General features: G+C 38.2%; 1 protein-coding gene across 2 annotated transcripts in view; it reads left to right on the top strand.

Moving 5' to 3' along the window:
* PTPRN2 (protein tyrosine phosphatase, receptor type N2) overlaps nt 1–20,873 on the top strand; it is a 583,516-nt gene that overhangs the window by 180,212 nt on the left and 382,431 nt on the right. For both annotated transcript variants that reach the window (XM_017728914.1, XM_017728913.1), the window contains exons 7-9: nt 6,140–6,394; nt 7,736–7,776; nt 9,454–9,827. In XM_017728914.1, coding sequence (XP_017584403.1) covers nt 6,140–6,394; nt 7,736–7,776; nt 9,454–9,827 — 670 coding nt within the window. The remainder of the gene's footprint in view (nt 1–6,139; nt 6,395–7,735; nt 7,777–9,453; nt 9,828–20,873) is intronic.

Here is a 20,873-nt window from a genome sequence, read left to right as displayed (position 1 = left end):
TTCCCTGCAAACGTCTACCCACATTCTTCAGCCCACCTTCCATATGCGTGCAGAAATATATGGCACTTAGTAAGACATAGCATTTATGTAATTTATTATATTTTCAAAGCATTTTACAAACAGCGCATAATTATGGGTATATCTTTGCTGTCAAATCTGTTTTTATGCAGTCATCCCACACTATATATATAGATAATATAGGAATGCTTGGTTTTGTTCCACATCTCTTTATTTAACTAGAAATTCAAGGACCATGGGTAAAATTCAAAGTTAAGTACAGAATTTAATAAATGAGATGAATTCTGGCACGGAACACAGAGAAGGGAGGAGTCTGTCAGTTCCATGGATAGGTGGACAGGAAGGTGGGGTTGCATCTAGTTTTGTCTGGACATTCTGTAACAAAGAACCCATTTCCTGGATTTTCTTTTGTTTTTTTGATAATGCTGTCTAACAGTGATTGAATCCCAGGTTCCTCTGTACATGATAGTTCAACAAATATTTAAATGAAAATGGAGGGTAACATCCCCTTGCTGTGATACACTTTAAGCACTGCTTTGTAAGATGAGTCTTGGGGATCAGGTAGACTTTATAACTCTGATTCATTTTGTTGTTTCTTTAAACTAATCTAACTATCAATGTTATTCCAGTGGTTCAGAATCCCTGAAAAATTAAAGAGTTGATCCTCAACCATTGTCAAGCACTTATATCTGTTACACTGCAGTCACCACTATCCCAATGGATTTTGGTGATATGTAAGAGGGTTCCTTTGAATCCCTCTTGTAGTTATTATCATCCATAAAGTGTAGTGTTCTTTGATTTGTTTAGTTGGCTTTTTTAAAAATCCCCCAAAACCAGAACACACACAAACACACAGAAATGTCAGAGTTGCAGCAGAGGAAAGATAATGCTTGCAATCTAAAGGATGCTCAGAAGTGAAAGCATTCTTGGTATGGTGCCCAGAGATAATAGGTTTCAAGGAATGAACTATAATGTAAAATCAAATCCAGGTGGCACTGTAAGTCTCTTGCACAGGTTAGACAATTTTGTTGCTAGACTCAAAACAAACTAGGCACATGCTGGTTTCATTATCCTCCAGCTGTTCCACTTCACCTTTCCTGGTAGGAGCCAACTGGGAAAAAAATGCTTAACACTTACAGGGAATAACATGTTTCACAATTCATTGGGTTGTACTACTTTGACTTCTCATACATAATATGCCCTGTAGGAACTTCTGCCATTGCACTTGCTTTTAAATGTTGCATGGACAAGACATTATGAACTGTTTGAATAGGAAATAATATGGTTTCCATTGTATTTTTGAGCCACTTAATCTCACAAGAAAGTGGTGAGGACAGACCCCAGTATATTTATTGCTTAAAATGCTGTCCATTGCAATGAAGGTGGTTTAGATTCAGATTTCCCAGGCTGACCACACCACCTCTTTCTGCTTTTAACCTTTCTCCAGTCTCTCTTGTGCTTATGGATTATTGTAGGCTTGTGGGTTGTTTGTGTCTCACACTCTGTAAACTACAGAACTGTAAAAAACTGCAAAGCTTGGGGTGCTCAGATCTCTGATCCATCTGACAGAGGATTAGGCAAAAGCACTGGACTGGGAGAACAATCCAGAAGGTACTGAGCAGGTTAGTGCTGAGAATTGCTGCAAAACAGTAAAAAGGCAGGTAAATTCTCTAACAAGGCATCCTGAGGGAGAAATACAAGAGAGGGAAATGTGGAGTTATTTTTCTATCAGATTTGGAAGCTGTTACCTCTTGGAGTAGCATGATGTGTGTGGGTACTGCCTTTGTAGTCGCTGTGCAATACTGGAATTGTTAATCTCTCCTCTGCACCAGCCATATTTAGAATTTGGCTCAGTTTGATGTGGTTTGTTCTAGTCTACTGGGTTTTTTTTGTGTTAAATATTACAGAATATGTCTCTCTGTTCCTTTGAAAAGGTCACAGAATTAGTAATTCAGATGTCTTAAGAAAATAGCCAACTTCCATGTTTATGGAGCAAAAATATTTTTTATATGTCCTCTCTCTTGCAAAGCTGGGATCACCATTCCATATGGTGCTCAGCTGCTGAGACAGCTAACGTGTGGTCAGTAGGCTGATGGGTTGAAGAAGACAGACCACCCTATGGAACTTCTTGCAAAGTTACTGCTGCCATACCATGTGGTTGTCAGGCAAGTTGGCTTTGGCTCTTGTGCCAGCAGAGTATGAGGCATGATTTATATGCTGTACAATAAAAAGCTGTTTCCCCTGGATAAGGTGCTATTGTTACCTACTATTCTATTTGTGGAGCTTATATTAAAAATTACATCACCTGGGACATATGCCTTTGCTGCCATCATGGTTCCAGGGTAACTGTGAACGGCAGTTGGCATTCATCTGTTGGATAGCTGGAGCTAAGGGAGGAATCTGGTTTGCAGTACAAGCCCTGTGAAACAGGACTGAGCATTGCTGAGTCTACTTGGAAGGGAGTCAGTGGGAGACTATAAAAGCTGTGCACAGGTAAATGCATGTTCAAGTACATGTGCTGCTTAAGTGCTGTGCCATTACAGTATCCATCTGCTTTTTGGTCCTTCTCCAACAATATTTTCTGATTTTAATAAATTCATCATATTACCCAAAGGTGTCAGTAAACAGATGCAATGGTATTTATCTGTTTACCAGCGTTATCCAATAATTTACAAATTATTGCAAACATGGACCAGTGCCATAACAAGTGTAAATATCCATATTTACATGGACAAGGATTAATATTGTATCAGTAGCCTTGTGAAGTTAGCAAGACTCTTTATGTAGACCTGCATTTCACCAGGCTGTTACAGACTGTTTCTTTGGTGGCTGTCCCTCCTAGGGTAGTAAAAATATGTCGTTCCTCATACTTACTGGCTTTGGTTATTGCCTTTGGTCCTTGACATTTTAAGTCACATTGCAGTTGTTCAATAAAAGTAGATATAATGCCAAAGTTTTACTCATGTCAATGCAGTATCTAGGAGTCTGTTTGATGAACTGTGCCCAGGTGGCAATGAGCAAGGCAGATAATACTGAGGTTTTAGTGAACCAGAAGAACCTGCAGTGAGCCTGTCAGTATTATCTGGAATAGGGCCTGTGGCCATTCTTTTTTCGTGTTATTCCTTGCCCTGTTCCCCCATTCCCATTTGTTTGAGATTAAGACTGCTTTTTTGTTGACAATGGATATTAAAGATGAGTCTGAAGATGGACTGGACAGATGAGACTTGGCTAAAACTACAGGTACAGAGAAAAGTGACTTTGGAAAAAATGGAAGGGAAATGACAAGGCTACATTGCCTGCATGTTGTTGAGTAGCTCAGTAGCTGGTCTTGACAGCTAGCTGTGAGTCAAATGAAATAAACAAAAATCTAGTAGTGTTACATTAATATAACTCTTTTAATTATATGAAATACAATCCTCTTTTAAGATTTGTCTTCAAATGATGTTTTATTCGTAAAGTTTTAGTTTTGATTTGGATCTGACATATATTCTGTCTTTTCATTGCTGACTTTATTAGCTCTGCTTCAATAATTTAGGCTTTTCTGTCAAGATATTGTCCGATAGTTCTATAGAAGGTAAGAACAGAAATGATGCCTAAGCAGACACAAGGCTCCTGTGGTAATCCAAGAGTGCTGGTTTTTTCCTACAGCTTAGTTTTCTGCATTGCTGCTATGTGTAACATCCTCTCCAACTGGCCATCTTCCAGGTAGCTCTTGTGCTTCTTTAAAAAGTGGCTTGAACTCAGGTTGATCAAGTGCATTGAAAAATTTTGTTGCAGTTTGGATTAATCTGCTCCTGTAGATTACCTTCCTAAACTAAAGGATTTGGTCACTATGTTTTTACTGTATTATTTACTATATTTACTATAAAATATATTTACTATATATTTTACTATATAATATTTTACTATATTTTTACTATATTATTTACTATATTACTATATTAAATTCATAACAGGGAATGCGTGCAACACAATGAAAGGAAAGTTTTCAGTTTTCTCTGAAGTTTTGCTAAGCTTCCATCAAACTTCAATATTAATTTTGCTGCCTCCACGTATCTTGGCCCAGAGAGTTTGGCACAGATTGAGTTTACATCTTTGATTCATATTTCTGAACACTTGCTTTCCTGCACAAAGCACTCTGCTATTCCAGTATGGTACCAAAATCTTTGTTGGCTGTCACAGTTTGAAGTAACATCACAGATATAACCTGTCTTTTTTTAATTGATAGTCACAATTAAGTGTACTTAAAACTATGCTTTTTTAAAGTAAATTTCAAAAGTTCACATCTTACCAGCTTAGCTGAATTTTGTAATTAAATTAGTAGAATTTTGTAGTAACATCATGGTGGATTATTGGAAAGATGTTTCCTTTTTACCTGGAAAAGAAAGTACAACAAAGAACCACCTTCCCCATATGTCAACACCCTCTTTGACTCACAGTAAACCTGCTACTTAAGCTGCTTAAGTTCTTTTGCTTTATATGGACTAATTAGGTCAGGGAAAATGGTATTAGTTTAGTTGGTGAATGATGGGTCATGTCAGGGGAAATTAGTCTTTGCCTTGAGATAGTGTTGAGAAGCTGGTGGTGAGATGCTGATGGTGAACTCTTCAATTAAAACTGAGGGGTCTGAAAAATGACAAATGTGTCCAAGGTCTTGGCCTCTTATTCCCAATGAAAAATAATCCTTGATGCTTGTCTCCCTGTAAAATCACAGATCTGTTAACTACTTTTACCTCTTTCCTAGTCTCTATGCACTTCTTCCTCTGCTGTGAGGAAAAAAAAGTCCTTATTTTTAGCCCTTCTTATGACATTGTTTTTCCCTGTTTTCCTACTTTTTGATTGATTTCTATGTGAGCCTGAAAGCTGACAGCATGGTCCCAAAAGTCTTGCTTACAGATGATGAACATGTCCAACCACTGGGCTTTACATGGAGAGTGTTGCTATTGAGAAAAAAGGTTGGAACCTGCCTTCAGACTGCTTATATGTAAATTCATACATTCAACAGAGATTTAAAAGCAGCCCTTATTTTCCTCTTCCTACACAATACTATGTGGAAGAGTTTTCTTGCTTGCATGCATATGCATAGGTATGTTAAATTTCTTATCGACATGAGTAAGCAGAACAGAGGCATGATTGGAAATGGTTTTGGTGTGCTACAGTAAGCACTACATTCAGTATTTCATACTCCAGGGACATTAGGCTTAATTTTGCACAGTTCCACAGACTGATAGTGAAGTATAGATACCATATATAAAGTCAGAAAAGTGCCTTCCATGGGGAGCTGTTATGCTTCATCTTCTATCTCACCTTTAATATCAATTGCCCTTGAATTTCCTTATGTTCAAAACTTTTGCCACATCAAAGGTATTTTGCTGTTTTGTTTTGTTGTTTTTTCTCAATGTGACTGGTAAAACATTCATAGCTGGCAAACCAAAACAAGTTCTATATCTGTTAGTTTATATCTATATGTAGCTATATATATATCTGTATCATCTATATCTATAAATATATATTTGCCAAATTATATATGTTCCAAGAGAAATCAATACGATTTAGAACTTTTGTCCTTTACGTATCCATGTATATAATGGACCTATATTTATATCCACTGCTAAGTGACGAGGAGATTTTTGATTGCAAGACACAATATCTGACTCTCATTTTTTTCCAGAACTCTGTATAGCTATTTATGTTGTGAAAGCATATCAGCAAACTGATCTCTAGGAAACAGTAATGCTGTTCGTACTCTTTTGCAGCTAAAAAAAAGTTAAGCTACTTTAACACTTGTCATAAGTATTTTGAGTAAATTTAGACTAGGAAACAATGTTCTTCTTGTAAAGAAAAAGTGATAATTTCATGCCCTCTCTCTAGGAGAGCTTGCTGAGTTATAATGGCATACATCCCCCTGTCCTGGAACAGATTCACCTTGTCATAAACTTTAACATCAATTAAGAATACTGTGTTTTCTGTAAGGAATGGAGCATCAATGTGTATGTCTTCCTTCAAAAAGCAGATGCTCTCCATGAAGGGAAAGCTATCTTTTAGGAAAAATTAAAGGTATAAGCACATGTGTTTTCATGTATGCAGCTAAATCAAGTGCTTATGTTGTTTTGTGATCCAGAGACGCTGATTAAAAATGTATTGAAGGACCTAGAGAAACACCAAGTGAATGTGGAGAATCTCAGCTCAACAGAATTGGATGAGATTGCTGATACAATCGCCACTGCAATTCAAAGCGTTGACATTCAGGAAGAAACAGAAAAAAATGCTGGAAAAACGAAAGAAGACAAAACAGAAGCACAGATGAAGGAAGGAGATGCTCAAGGAAGGGCAGATATTCAGACTGGATTAATGGAAAACAGTGTTAATATACCAGGTATTAATTTTAGAAGTACAGCAAAAGACAGCTACCCTGATTTTCCTCTATTGCTTCACATTAGTGCTATACGTCAAAAAATCAGTTTTAAAGAAGATTGGATGGAAAGTTTCTGTGTTTCCCAAAAGGCTGCAGACTTTTAAAATGTTGTTTTCTTTTTACAGCAGGTTCTTTATTTACCAAAAAACCCCCTGTTTGGGAACACTTGGTCTTCAAGCTTTACAAACAAGATAAACCTACACACCCAATTATATTGAAATAAGAATTGCTTTATGCTGTGTGGTCTAATTTACTGTTCTTGAAAATGAGATGTTTAAGCAAAATGATAATGGAAATTATTATATTACAAGATATATTTCAAAATATGCAGAGAAAAAGATCTGTTTTACGGAAAATCATTCTTTAACATGCCACAGTTACTTGCAGAAGAAAATCTGTGACAAGTACAGGTACAAACCCACTCATTCCCTTTCCTGCTTAGGGAATAAGTAGAGGTATGGTTATTTGTTTCTGTCTGCACACACATTTTCCTGGTGGTGCAGATTCAGGAGCCACAGTAATTGCCACTGATGAGTGGATACCACAGTGGAACATAAGTTACTGCTCATCCATTTTCTATTTTAGAAATGTTATAACATCTGGTACACCAGAAATGTATACTGTAAGTCATAAAAAATGATTTTAACTGTCTGTTTTCATGATATACTGAAATCCTTACTAGTTAGGGATATTCTGGTTATTATGATTGCCAGATTTTGTTGTAGATTAAAAGGAGCAAACTTGAGGATTTATCTTGAATCATGCTGAGAAATATGAATAACACTCAGTTCATAAAGCAAAAAGCCAGTGTTACTTGATGGAGGTTAAGGATGTGACTGGATATATTATCACTATAGTTAAACTGTAACATTATTTTGGTGAAGGATATCTATTGAAATATGTCATTTTTTTACCACCAAAATACATATGAGGGAAATATATGTTTGCTTTCCTTTACTGTAAATGTCCATTCAGCAAGCTAGAGCCATTTTATTCTGGTTTTTCTCTCAGATATTGGTAAACTGATATGATGATTTGACACTTAATTAGCAAAATAACACTATTACATTGGCTCTTGAAGTACTCTGTCTATTGATCTTGCATTAATTTGCTATCAAAGTGGGGTTAGAATAACAATAACAAATTATACAGTGCTCCTTACTCTGCCCTTTCCGCTTTGATGTCTCAATGTTTAAATCACATAAAAAGGCCACCACTAAAAAGCAGCCTATGAGAAGTCTTTGGTTTGTATATGATGTTTGCCCTTCATAACTATGTATTTGTGCTTTTCTTATTCTACAGACAATGGGGTGCATGAAGCCAGTGAGAGAACTGATAAAGAGGTAGAGTACCAGAATTTTAACAAAACAAGTGTTCCATCTCAGAATATCAGGTTTCTGTGCAGCGAAAGTCAAACACTTCGGAAATATAAGACTTGTTCTGTGTTTTATGTGGCTATGATTCAATACCACACATAGATACTGAAATATTAAATGAGCATTTATTTAAAACTTAAGGAAAATGAGTTTTGGTGTTCAAAAGCAAAATCAAGTCCTTTTCCCCCCTTTCTTTAATTTGTAAATAGACAGAATTCGTAATAGATTCACAAAGTTCGGACAAATTCAGGATTTTCCTCAAATCAGTAAATTCTGAGTGTTGAGATTGAGTCCTTGAAAATTATTTTTTTCCCTGTCCTTTGGCTCTTAGTTCTGAGGAACATACGAACCCTTGCTCAGTTAATATCACTGGTTTTCAGAAGTAAGTGAATGAGTAAACATACTCCCTCTGAAGGCATGTGTGGGGCAGGAGGGTAGCTGTGTTTCAAAATTCTCTTTCCTTGCATAGGATCTGCCATTCAATTTTATGCACTGCCAGTAATTCATTGAACATCAGAGGTATTTCAAAAGCTCTAGGCATTACATTTTGTATCCTAGCTAGTAACATCAAAATTAGCATTTTAATCCAGATTACTTATACAATATTCTTTCTGAGCTTTGAATCATATCCTATGGACTGCTGTCCAATATTTAGCCATTTTTGAGGTATATTCATCTTTCTTTTTCTTGGTTTCGTGGAGCAGAAAAATGTCAAAGGAACATTTTTAAAAACTGTGTGAAACTTCTCCTACTATATACTCTATCAAAAGCTAATACTGCAAGACTCATAGACAGGCAAATCCTCTTGTGTTCACAGTAGAATCTCTTCAGCCCTTCTACCAAGCAAGGAAAACACAAACATGGACAATGCGGCAGGAGCTTTAAACACCCACATGAAAATCTTCAAGGAATGAAGTGCTGTAGTCACAATAGACTTACAGAGGATCCCATGTATAGATTTCTTAGTGACCATTTGAATAGGGGGTATTTGAATAAAATTTATTGTGACACGGAGCACAAAGTGCCCATTAGCCATCATTTCCTCCCAAATGCTTGGCTGAAATAAAGTTATGTAATGAAACCAGCTAATGAGTTTTTCCAGATACCTGTTTGGACTTTGGCTCATTTGCTTATTGTTTTGATTTATTAGACAGATTTTTGTGTTCTGTGATCATGTGTTTAGCTTGTTGATCACTCGCATACAATTTGTCACCATTTCTAGAGATGAAGAAGGGAAATAGAATTGGTCATATTTCCTGTTCCCTTTCCTGTGTTATAACTTTGAGACCCAAGAGGAATGCAAGTTTCCAGGCCCGGGCTTAGGCGTATTGATGGACATTTATATTTTTTCTCCTTTTCATTAACTTACCTGATAACAAAGTTTTATTTTCATCAATATTTGAACACACAGACACATGGAAAGGATTGGAAAAATATGGTGGCATAATTTAATGCTCTTTTATTATTACTGAATAAACATCCTGTTCTTAACAGTCTAGCAACTTATAGAAATTAAGAAAATGACCATGTAACAGTTGTATGAGTAGACTCCATATCAATAAGAGTTTGAAAAATTATATCCAGGTTTGGTGAGTACAACTTCCTGTGCTTAGTTTTAAAAATAATATTATTCTTTTAATACAGGAGAACACCGCAAAACTAATTAGATTCTTGAATGAGAATGCATTACCTGAAAACATGCATAGAACCCTTATTCCTGAAGAATCTACAAAAACAGAAACCAAGAAATCTGAAGAAACTGACTCTTCTTCCTCAGAAGAAACAAATGCTGGTGTGGAAAACGTAAAAAGTGAGACTTTCTCACGGGAACTGACAACTGCAAAGAGCAGTGAATCTGACTCCAAAGACCTGAGCCAGACCAGCTACTGGATTAAGAATGCTTTAATGCAGGATGGAAACTCCTATGAAAAGCCTCAGAAAAACACAGGACAAGGCTTACAACTTGAAGTGAAGTCTTCTGAGGAGAAAGAATACGGCTATATTGTGACAGTGAAAGAGTAAGTACAGCAGCCAATTTGAATGGCATTTTTAACTGGGGAAAAGATAAAGTCATTGCACCTGATGAAATATGAATGTACAAGAGGAAAATGCCACAGGCCTGATTTTTAATACATCTGAAACTGTTTGGAACCTGTTCAGTACTTTGATGAAAATACAAGCAAACAGTTCAGTTTTCTTACAGTTGCCTTTTCTCCCTTGCCAGAGACATTAAATTTGTAGGTCTTTTGCTTAGACCTCTCTCTATCTTCTCATGTTCTAGTGACCTTCCAATATGTCAGTAAGTGTGCTTATGGTTAGGATGCGAGCTTTAAATATTTGACTTGAAAGTAGTCTAAATATCAATGCCTGAGTCATTCTTTCACAAAAAACGACACACAATAATAAAGCACAGTGTTTTCTCTGTGGTTTCATTTTGATCTGAAAATAACACATATAGGAATCCAAACATCACATATACAGCTAGTTTAGAAAGAAAGACCTAATGATTTCTGGTCATGCCACTAATGAATTTGACATTTAATACTATACCTTCAAAAAGACAACTTGAGCCCCCTAATGATACAAAGTTCATTAAAGGAACATTTGGGATTTTAAAACCATGTAGGCACTTTTACATCCTTCTTCCCTCTGTAGAACAATGTTATATTTGATTAGCGATCCTGACTCCTCTTCTGTGAGAAATTGGGAATTTCTAGGATGAGCTTACAAATCACTGCCCAGCATCACAGAGAAACTGAGACAGAAATTTCTTTAGCATGTATTGATTCTTTTGACTGTCTTAAACTTATTAATGGGATTGAAGGCAATGGGATTGTGAAGGATTCTTGTTTTTACTATACTGTGTTGCATTGAAGTGCATGTGGCTGCATACTAGAAACAGACCAGAAATTGATGGAATACCCTTTAACTGCTCCTCTTTCTTCCTGCCTAGGAATGCTATGTGAAGCAGTAGAAGATGGTTTTTCCCCAGCTCAGCACTACTTTCCTACTTCCCCCAGCTCTTTTAACTCACATCAGTCTGAAGAACTCATTTATTCCAGAGTATCTTAATGACACCATCTCCTTTGACTATCCAGACTTATTTGGCTCATAAATGCTGTAAAGCTTAGAACTGTCAGAGCTCTGTGAAATGGAAGACATTCTGAATCTCCAACCTGGAGATTCTTCACTGTATCATCTTACCGAGTTTTCTTCCTAATAGTCTCTCACTGATGGGTTTTCCCTGAATTATGTCTATTATTATTCTATGAAACTTGCTGAAGAAGATCATTTGTTCAAAGATTCTTGGTTCTAGAGGAATCCATATACACAAATATAATCTACCTTCTTTACCATTTTTAATACCAGAAAAACAACAAGTACTTTTCTTATATACTGGATTATTGCAACTTTAATAACTGTGGACAAGATGCTCTTAGATAGCTAAAGAGAAAGAAGTTCCATCTTTTACTGGATGTGGGCGAAAACATAGGGCAAAGGATGAGAAGAAGGCTGAGGTACTAAATGCCTTCTTTGCCTCAGCCTTTAGTAGTAAGGCTGGTTGTTCTCCAGGTACCCAGCCCCCTGTGCTGGAAGACGGGAACGGGGAGCAGAATGAAGCCCCCATAATCCAAGAGGAAATGGTCAGCAAACTGCTACATCTCTTAGACACACATAATCCTCTGTGGCTGGAAGGGATCCACCCAAGTGTTCTGAGGGAGCTGGCAGAAGTGCTCACAGAACCTCTTTGTATCATTTACTGGCAGTCCTGGCTAACCAGGGAGGTCCCTGGGGGCTGGAGGTCAGCAAATGTAACCCCATCCACTAGAAGGATGGAAAGGAGGATCTAGAGAACTACAGGCCTGTCAGCCTGATCTTGGTGCCTGGGAAGGTCATGGAGCTGATCATCTTTAGTGCCATCATCCTGCATGTACAGGACAACCAGGAGACCAGGCTCAGCCAGCATGGGTTTGTGAAAGTCAGGTCCTGCTTGACCAAGCTGATCTCCTTCTGTTGACAGTGTGACACACTTAGTGGGTGAGAGAAAGGCTGTGGATGTGTCTATGCAGACTTTAGTAAAGCCTTTTGCACCATTTCCTACAGCATTCTCCCTCAGAGTCTGGCTGCTCATGGCTTGGACTGGTGCTCTGTTCACTGAACTGGCTGGATGTTCAAGCCCAGAGGGTGGTGGGGAATGGAGTTACATCCATGGTTGTAACTCTGGGTGGTCACAAGTGCATTCCACAGGGCTCAATACTGAGGCCAGTTCTGTTTAATATCTTTATTGATGATCTGGATGAAGGGATCAAGTGTGTCCTCAGTCAGTTTTCAGGTGGAAACCAAGTTAGGAGGGAGTGTAGGTCTTCTGGAGGGCAGGGAGGCTCTTCAGAGGGAAAAGCCTCAACTTGCACCAGGTCATGTTCAAATTGCATATTAGGACAAACTTTACAGAAAGGGTTGTCAAGCATTGGAACAGGCTGCCCTGGGAAGTCACCATCCCTGGAGGGATTTAAAAGGTGTGTATGTGTGTCACTTAGGAACATGATTTAGTGGTGGACTTGGCAGTGCTGGGCTAACAGTTGGACTCAATGATCTTAGAAGTCTTTTCCAAGCTAAATAATTCTATGATCCTATGATTCTAGTTGGTGCTATAGCTGACATTTACAGGGAGACCAGTTCCCTATTAGCTTCTGAGGTTTTGCAAGTATGATCCAAGGAGGTGTTAACACTGCTGCAATGAAGTCCATGAAATCTAAGATGCCAGCATTTAATTGTGCCACAAACCAAAGATAAACATTTCCATCTAATAGTTGAAGGAGAGGTTTGTGATACTTTACAGATTTGTCAAAATGGCAGTCTGATTGTCAACGGCAGGATCTGTAGGTCACTCCTGCTGTGTTTGTCAAGTGACCTTTCAGATGGTTGCAGCGTTGCAATCCATACCAATCCATATTATCCATCAGTGCTAAGGTTTGGAATGAATTGACAGTTTCAATGTAGAAAATTGTCCAGCAAACCCTCCACTGTGCTGCTTCAGCAGTTGATTATTCTGAGAAACCAATCAAATTGGTGATTTACTTTGTTTACTCTCTTCAGAAAATTGCTACTCTACCACTGGAGTACTTGTGTAAGTTTTTTTTTCTTTCTCAGTGTAATTGCTTTGAACTGTTTCATTAATTTTAACTCTGAAATTCTAAAGTAATCGTATTTTTATAAAGTAATCTACAGGATGTTATTTTTATTTGTATTCTACTTTTACCATAGTTATAAAATACCTTTCTGTTATAGTTTTGATACATCAGTGTGAGCTCTCAAATCAGAGAAGTTTTGCCTTCAGACTCTTTCTAGTTTCTGAAATTCTAGTTCTTCGCATTTGGGAAACTTTTTTTTTTTTGTGTTTAAAAGCATGCCAATGCTCCCATTTGTTTGGCAGTATTTTCTCTAAAATGAGGGCCTAGATGCCACAATCAAAACATTTACATAGTGTTTAGTCTCCTGAGTGTCTCATGAGGAAACCCAAAGCCTGACTTTCCAGAATATGTAGTTCTTACCACCTCCAGTAAATCTAAATGTAAGCTGCTGCTCAGCAGTTTAAATAGCCAAGCTGGCATTCAATTTCTCAAATATGAGACTGAGTAGATAGACTTAAATGCAGTAAGAAAAATCCTACTTGAATCCTAGTTTGAAAGTTCATCTCTTTCCAGTGCTTATCACAGTCCTTCAAGCTTCAAAATCAAGTCATGCTTGCCTGAAGCCATGCTTGGACACCTAATGCAAAGCAACCTGTCCTGTTTTATGATTTTTCAGAAGGCTTGTGCTTGAAGCTTTTCTTACAAATACTAGATCACAGACAGCCCATGGCAGCTCTCTTAGCTTGTGAGGCAACTTCTGGCATTGCTGTATTAGGCAGTTCCTGGATAGTTCATGTTTTGTCATATGTTAGCTCTCAATTCCAGACTGTCTATGTAAAATTGTATAGGCTGTAAATCTGTTCACAACACGTTAACCGAGCTGGATCCTCCGTGCATGGCTCTGCCTTTCATTGGAGGTAGCTGCTATTCTGCTCAGGTGCTGGGAAAAAACAGATCCTGTGTTCATAGTGTAAAATTGCTATGGAATATGATTAGTCTGACCCATTAAACATGCTGAAGGGTTGGGTTAATTGCAAGTGCTTAATATTATTTCTCCACCTTTACAAATGTGATAAATGATACTACTTTGCATATAATGATTACTTTCCTCAGGATGGCATTTGGGTTAGGACCCTGAAGCTGGGTTGTGCAGAAGTCTTGGTTTATTCCTCAAGTTTTCTGTTTTCCTTGGCAGGTCATTAAAGAATTGTATTTTTATGATCTTCATTATTTTTTTCCCTACCAGGTGGAAACATTTTAATTGCATTTAAAAATTAAATTTAAAATAAATAGGACAAATGAATCGCAATATCTACAGCAATGAAACAGGGCCGATAAGTTTTATCATTCTTAGTTATTAGAAGATTTTGGTGTTTCTTAGAAACTGAGCATTTATATTCCATGAGGATTTTCAGCTCTTTGTCGAAAATAATAACAGAATGTTCTTGTCTTTTAATACATATATTCAAAAAGAAACACTGATTTGACCTTCTCTGAATATCTCACTCTCCTTTTTGAAATCATTATTCTACTTACAAGTGCACTTTATCAAGGGAAAGGGATTTGTGCATATTCTTCACTTAATTTCTACAACTAGCTTTAAAAACTAAGAGAAATTATAGACACACATAAACCAGAAAATCTGTTGCTACTGAAGTCTGTTAAAATCACCAAAGGACAGGATTGCTGACATTAGAAAAGAAGTTAAATGTAAAATTTTTATCTCTGATTTTTTACTTCCCTTGTATAACTCTTCACTTATATAAATAAGTTCAGTAAATGTCCATCACTGATTTTAAAGCCAAAGGTTTTGCTTGTGACAACATAGCTTGACCCCCTATCTGAATAATACACATGGAAAATCCTTTCCTGTGAAATTACCCAGTAGGCACAATTTGGTCTTTGTGTTTCAGCACCAGAATTTGTAGAGAGGCATAATTCTAGAATTTTCTGTTGCCAACTCTTCACACAAAATTATTCATGATCCCTAGAGTTTTCTAGACATAAAATCTTCTTTCCATCTATAATTCTTCAGTTTTCTTGTGATACTTAGAAAGTGACAGAGATCATATCCCCCATATTACTGCTTCACTGCCTCAATTTTGATATTATATATTCCCATAGGAAAATGATACTTCATGCTTCCTATTCATCCACAAGAAAATAACAGAAAAGCAGTAGTTAATGTGGCTTTGTCACAGAGAGCAATAAATACTGCCTTTTATTTTTGATGTGAGTGTTCATCTTTGTATATTTTTATTATCTGTTATATGTGCAGAGATAATATGATAATCTGTTCTACTTCAGCTGCCCTTAGCTTTTGTGCTTTCAAAATCTGTTGAAATACATTGTGAGAGAACGATTCTCACCTGCTGATGTAGATCACTTTACAAGAGAAGAGTCTTTCACAGTGTCCATGTTCCCCTCCTCAAAGGGCTTTGCTTTCCCAGATGTTTTCCTCTCTTTTGGGACCAGCTCTGCATTTTTACCTCTAGAGGAACATAGAAAATTTTCTAGTTGATGTAGCTGGTGACCAGCCAATCTGCTGCACTAATGACAGTAATGGCAAGGATTCACTCTGGTCCTGATGCAATGGGCAAATCTGTGAGTGTGCCTGGAGTCCTCAGTAGCACCACAAGGACTCCCTCAGATCTCTTTTACTCCACATAGCTGAACAGGAATGACTACTGGCCTAGTTTCCCAGACCAGACGTTCCCAGGCACTCCCATTCCTCTTTCCATGCCTCTGTGCTGCTTTGCCATCCTATGTTTGGGTCTCACACGCCAGGTCTTTGGAAGAGCAGCTGGTGCAGGTACTCCACAACCTCTCATTGAGCAGGTTCAGGTCACTGTGCTGACTCCAGGCTGTAGAGCTGCACATTAAATGTGCCCAAACTAAGGATGGGGCTGTGCTTTGTTTTTATAAACAGTGGGAGTCGTTAAAACCCTGAGATGCTGCAATATCTCACCATACCATATGGTCAGTACTGCTAGGATATCACAGTGCTTTTTGGGTAATTACCATTCAGGTCATTATGAAACAGTAATGAATTTTAAAGTTTTGAAATGAGTGAGAGCAAGAAAGCCAAAGATCAGGATTCCTGGTATGCAGCATACTGAATCATAATGCAGTCTATTATCTGACAGTACTTTTCATCAGTGCTGTTCTGCCCAATCCTGGGAAGCTCAGATATAAAAATCCCATCATTTAATTTTCATGCCTTTTTTTTTTTTTTTTTTTTAAATTTCTTAGCTCACATTATGTGTACAAAATGGAAATACTTGACCACTAAAAATTAGAATTAAGTAATTTCACAAGTAGAAAATCAGTGAATAAATTTGAACAGAGCTTCTCTGGGCAACCTGTGCCAGCATCTCAGTCAAGAACCTCCTCCTAACATCTAACCTAAACCTACTCTCTTTCAGTTTGAAGCCACTCCCCCTTGTCCTGTCACTACAGTTCCTGATGAAGAGCCCCCCTCTGATTTCCCTGTAGGCCCCCTTCAGACTGCAGAAGCCTTCTCCAGGCTGGACAATCCCAACCTTCTCAGTCTGTCTTCATAGCGGGGGTGCTCTGGTCCCTCTATGAATTAGTATTTGTGTTTCTTCAACTCCTTTTTTTAAACACTGTATTGTTGGATATTCTTTGTCTTTTTACATTATACATTGGTCTGGGCTTTATGCTGCCTTGAAGGAAGATGGAAGATATGAAGGACGGGAAAGAATGAAATGTTGGAAGTGCATTAAAATGTGCATCATCATTTGTCCTCAATCTCATTTTCTAATTGCTTGTATGAAGAAGTACTTTGATATGAAAGAACAGGTTTGCATTTTCAAGGCATTTTTTGCATCAGAGATTCAGGGTCCATGAACCCTGTAGCTGTTTCCGGCATTCAGCTCAAAATGCATTAGGGAGTACTTTGGTGGGGTCCATTTCAGCCTCAGAAGGGAGGGCAACACAATCATGGCACAGATTATTGCCATTATTTCTGTGCTTCTGCAGGCAACAAAGCATCTGTATGAATTTGTTACTATTAACACAGCTGGAGGTACTGAATGTTTGAAGTAATGCAAGCACAGGCTGGCACAGTGTCACACTTTGATTATAACTCCAGAGAGTTGATCCTTCTCAACTTCTCTCTCACTCTCCTGTTTCCAGGATGCTGTTATCTCCTCTGACCTTCATAGCCCAGCCACTGCCATTGATTTTTAGCAAGTGTCATTTGTGTTACAAATTGGTGTGGACTTGAATCTCTCCGTATTAAGAGGTTTAGATTCACACTTACTGGTGGTGGGAAAAGAGGGAAAAAATTACGGAAAGTGGGGATTTGCTGAGCTGTCAAAACAGAAGTAAGCTTAAAAAGGCTTTATGGCTAATAAAGCCTTTGAGGAAACAAGCATGGAAAAATGAAAGTGCAGCCCAATGCAATAAAATTGCAGTGTCCTTAAAATGATTACAATAACAGTGCTGTGAAGTCAGGCAGCTCTCAAACTATCCAGTGAATAGCTCTGTGCTTGGAAGTTATTTGGTTGCTCTCACGAATTCTGGATAAATGTGAACCATTTACAAAATTAATCATTATTTAACTTAATGTAAGACACAGACTGTGTTCAAACCAAAATAAATCCATGAAATACAGTCCTTCACAAAGTCTTTGCTGGAGATGTGTGCTTCAAGATGCATGAAGCTACACTGAAGCACAGAAAAAAGACTCAGACTCAGACAGACAAGACAGGCTGTTCTAACACCATGGACTTAAAGCATCAGTGCCCAGGACTGTCATTACAGATTATCAGATGAGTTACTCTCAGGGGCACTTCCAGACAAGAGAAATAAATACAATTGCAGTGTCTAAATGTTTTTTTTTTTTTAAGGCTTGGTAGGCTCAGAAAGAATTTAATGGCAACACTATAAATTTGGTATTAAAAATGTTCCCAGTAGTCCTTGCCATGGCGCTTACCTCCTCTATGACCTGCAAACCCTTCTAATGTCTCAGTTTCTTCTCCATTGTATGGATAATATGTATTGTTCTTGTGAGGGCTGAGACTTCCTTTGTGTCTAGAAAAAGAGGAGTAGGAGTTGAAGAAGGCTAGATTCAATAGTTTTATACTATTTTTTTTGGTGGTTGCCAACCTGATGAGAATGTCAGATTCACGCCGTGTCTTCTCTGACAGGCTGTGTGCTACTGGGGTGGCAGGAGCACTCGCCCCATCCATGGGGGAGGGGTAAATGACAAAATTCTCCATTTATTCCCTCCTCAGGCACATGCAGCATTTTTCCTTTGGATTTTGAGGTGTGTGGCTCAGATGCTGGCAGTAGCAGCTACATGAGCCAGGCTTGGTAAATGACTTTTCACATCACAGAACAGTGGTGTTGGTGTGCTAAAAAGTGCCATGAAGCAAATTCCCAGGAGACAGGAGTCAGTGGGAAGAGAGGAGTGAAAATCTCTGGTGGAACCTTGGTAAAGCTGTATTTGTTTATTGCAGTACCAAGCAGCTCTCCCATACCTCAGTTACTACTGAAATTTGCACACAGTGAGTTTCACATCAATCTATTTCATACATCAGTAGCTGAGTTTCCCATTATGCTGCTTGTTAAAATATTTACTAATCTTAGCAGAAAAAAAATTTAAAAAGAAAAAAATAGAGAAATCCAGAAGAATTAAACCGTGTCCTTAAAATAAAAGCTTTCCTAGTATTGTTTACAGCTTCTCTGAGATGAAGAAGTGCTGTGATCCTGACTCTGAGACCGTATCGATGATAAGCTACTACTTTAAGCTACACATTTTAAGTCCTGGCTATTTATATCTGAGGGCCACTGAGCCTGGGCCCCCAGGAGGCAGTGCCAGGGACCTTCTCTTCTTTGTGGCAGCACCACACTTGGAAGACCCTCAGGTCCGCAGCACCTTTTGCTGAGATGCATCAGACTCTCCTGGGAGAAAAGCTGCTGTCACAGCAAAACCACAAGTTGTACCTACCCTTCAAATCAACAGGAGATAAATGGTATGCTCTTCATACTGACTTTAAGGAGAGTGAGTCACAGAGCAAGGGGCAGGGTGTCACTGCGGATTAAGAGCTGGTTATGAGATAGGAGAGAAAGATTTATCATGAACTGCTGCTCCTCAGTGTGTAGAGAGATTAGTGGTACCCCATCGGCAAATTGTCTCTGTTAGGAAGAACTGTGGAGGATTTAGAAAAATTCCAGATGGATTTAAATACATTGAGGGATTAAGGAGTACAATGGAAGATGAAATTCAGCTAGAATAAGTGTGACAGAATAATAGACATTAACAAAAATAGTACTTTTGGGGAAAAGAAAAAAGAAAAAAGAAACGGTATTCTTTGAACTCCTCGTAGTCTGTGCTCTGAGGCTGTGGAAAATTTGAAAAAAAGATTTGCAATATCTGTATACATGAATCCTGCCCTTCATATGGTGGCACATATTTTCAGACTTGAAAATTTAAAAGAAAGCATGCAAATCCTGAAGGCAGTGGCCAATTTCCCAACATTCCTAAAACACGAACTAGTCTAATGCCTATCACTAAGGTCAAGAGTTCAGGAGGAGATTTTTTTTTTTTTAGAAGAGAGATTTTTCTAATTGTTAAGCATATACATAATCACATTAACTAATTGTTTGTAGAATTATAACCATAATATTATTTTATTTCAGAAGGAATACGCTTGCTGCAGGGTATAAGGCAAGAGGAACTCACTTCTGGTGTCTGTTCTTGGCCTAGGCTATAGTGAACGTGTGGCACATGGAAAGCGCTTGGCTGATATTATTATTAAACACAAGGTTCATGTGTTTCATGAGATTCATGTAAGGAAAACACAGAGCCATTCATGACCTCTGGAGCCAGAGGATGAATCAGTTATATTGTTTTTTTCATGTATAATATTCTCATTTATTTGGTCAGGTGTTCCTAGCACTCCTGGGATAGAATATGTGTGTTTTGGTACTTTTTGTCCGGGTTTTAGGCAATTGCCTGAAAAATGGCAATTTCATAGACACCCCTTCATCTTTCAAGTTTTCCCTCAGGTAATTTTGGAAATACTATTTTTTGAATACTGTTACCGAATAACTCCTTTAATGTCTTTTCCTCTGTCTTTCTTGATTATTAGCAGCATAAACACAACAGTGTCCAAGTAAAAAAAGAAAAAAAAAAGAAGAGAACTAATGTGTTTGTTTGTCAAAGCATTGTTTTTCCCAGGACAGATGGATCCTTAGGTGGTCCTTAGAGAGGGAGATCCCAGCTGACCACTTCTCTTGCCCTCCCTCAGAATTTTTCCAGAATTATCTTGGACTTTATTTCTTAGCACTTATCTAAGGGCTATATTGTATTTAGTGCTAGTTTTAGAAAATCAAGCAGTAGAATGTCCAAGGAGGTCTAAAATAACCTCCAGTCTTGTGCTGGTGGCTGCTGCTGAGGACTGACTCAGGGTCTGGGGTTAGCATGTACTGCTGGGAATCTGCTTCCTTCAGCATTGCTCTTCTCACTCCTTCTTGATCCCAGCAGCAGAAAGTGGAAATTACTTTCCTGCTCTTTATCCTTTTCTCTTGACTGCTTTTAGCAGGCAAAGCACTCATAGCTGGTGTTCACCAGCCCCTTGCCCATGGAGAGGCAATGCCCAAGTCCTGGCATTCCAGCTCCTCCGCTTCTCCTTGCCAACCAGTGCGCTGAGAGAGGAGATAGGATGGGAAAGAAACCAAGCCTGACACTGGCCCATTAAGGTGGATGGTTAAAAATGCTGTAGCCACTGTCACCTGTTCCAACAGTCCCCCTCTACTGGATTTAATATTTTGTATTCATTAGAGCAAGTAATAAGCAAATAGGCAGCTCCCAGCACATCTCTAAGTTATTTTACAGAAGCTCTGAAACACCTGCGCACACCTCAGAGTCTCGTCACTCAGCTTGAGCCCTGTGACAGACAT

The sequence above is a fragment of the Corvus brachyrhynchos genome, unplaced genomic scaffold, assembly GCF_000691975.1.
Source record: "Corvus brachyrhynchos isolate BGI_N302 unplaced genomic scaffold, ASM69197v1 scaffold52, whole genome shotgun sequence".
Classification (NCBI taxonomy): Eukaryota; Metazoa; Chordata; class Aves; order Passeriformes; family Corvidae; genus Corvus; species Corvus brachyrhynchos.
The sequence above is the reverse complement of the archived record's forward strand: the minus strand, read 5'-3'. Positions and strand labels throughout refer to the sequence as shown.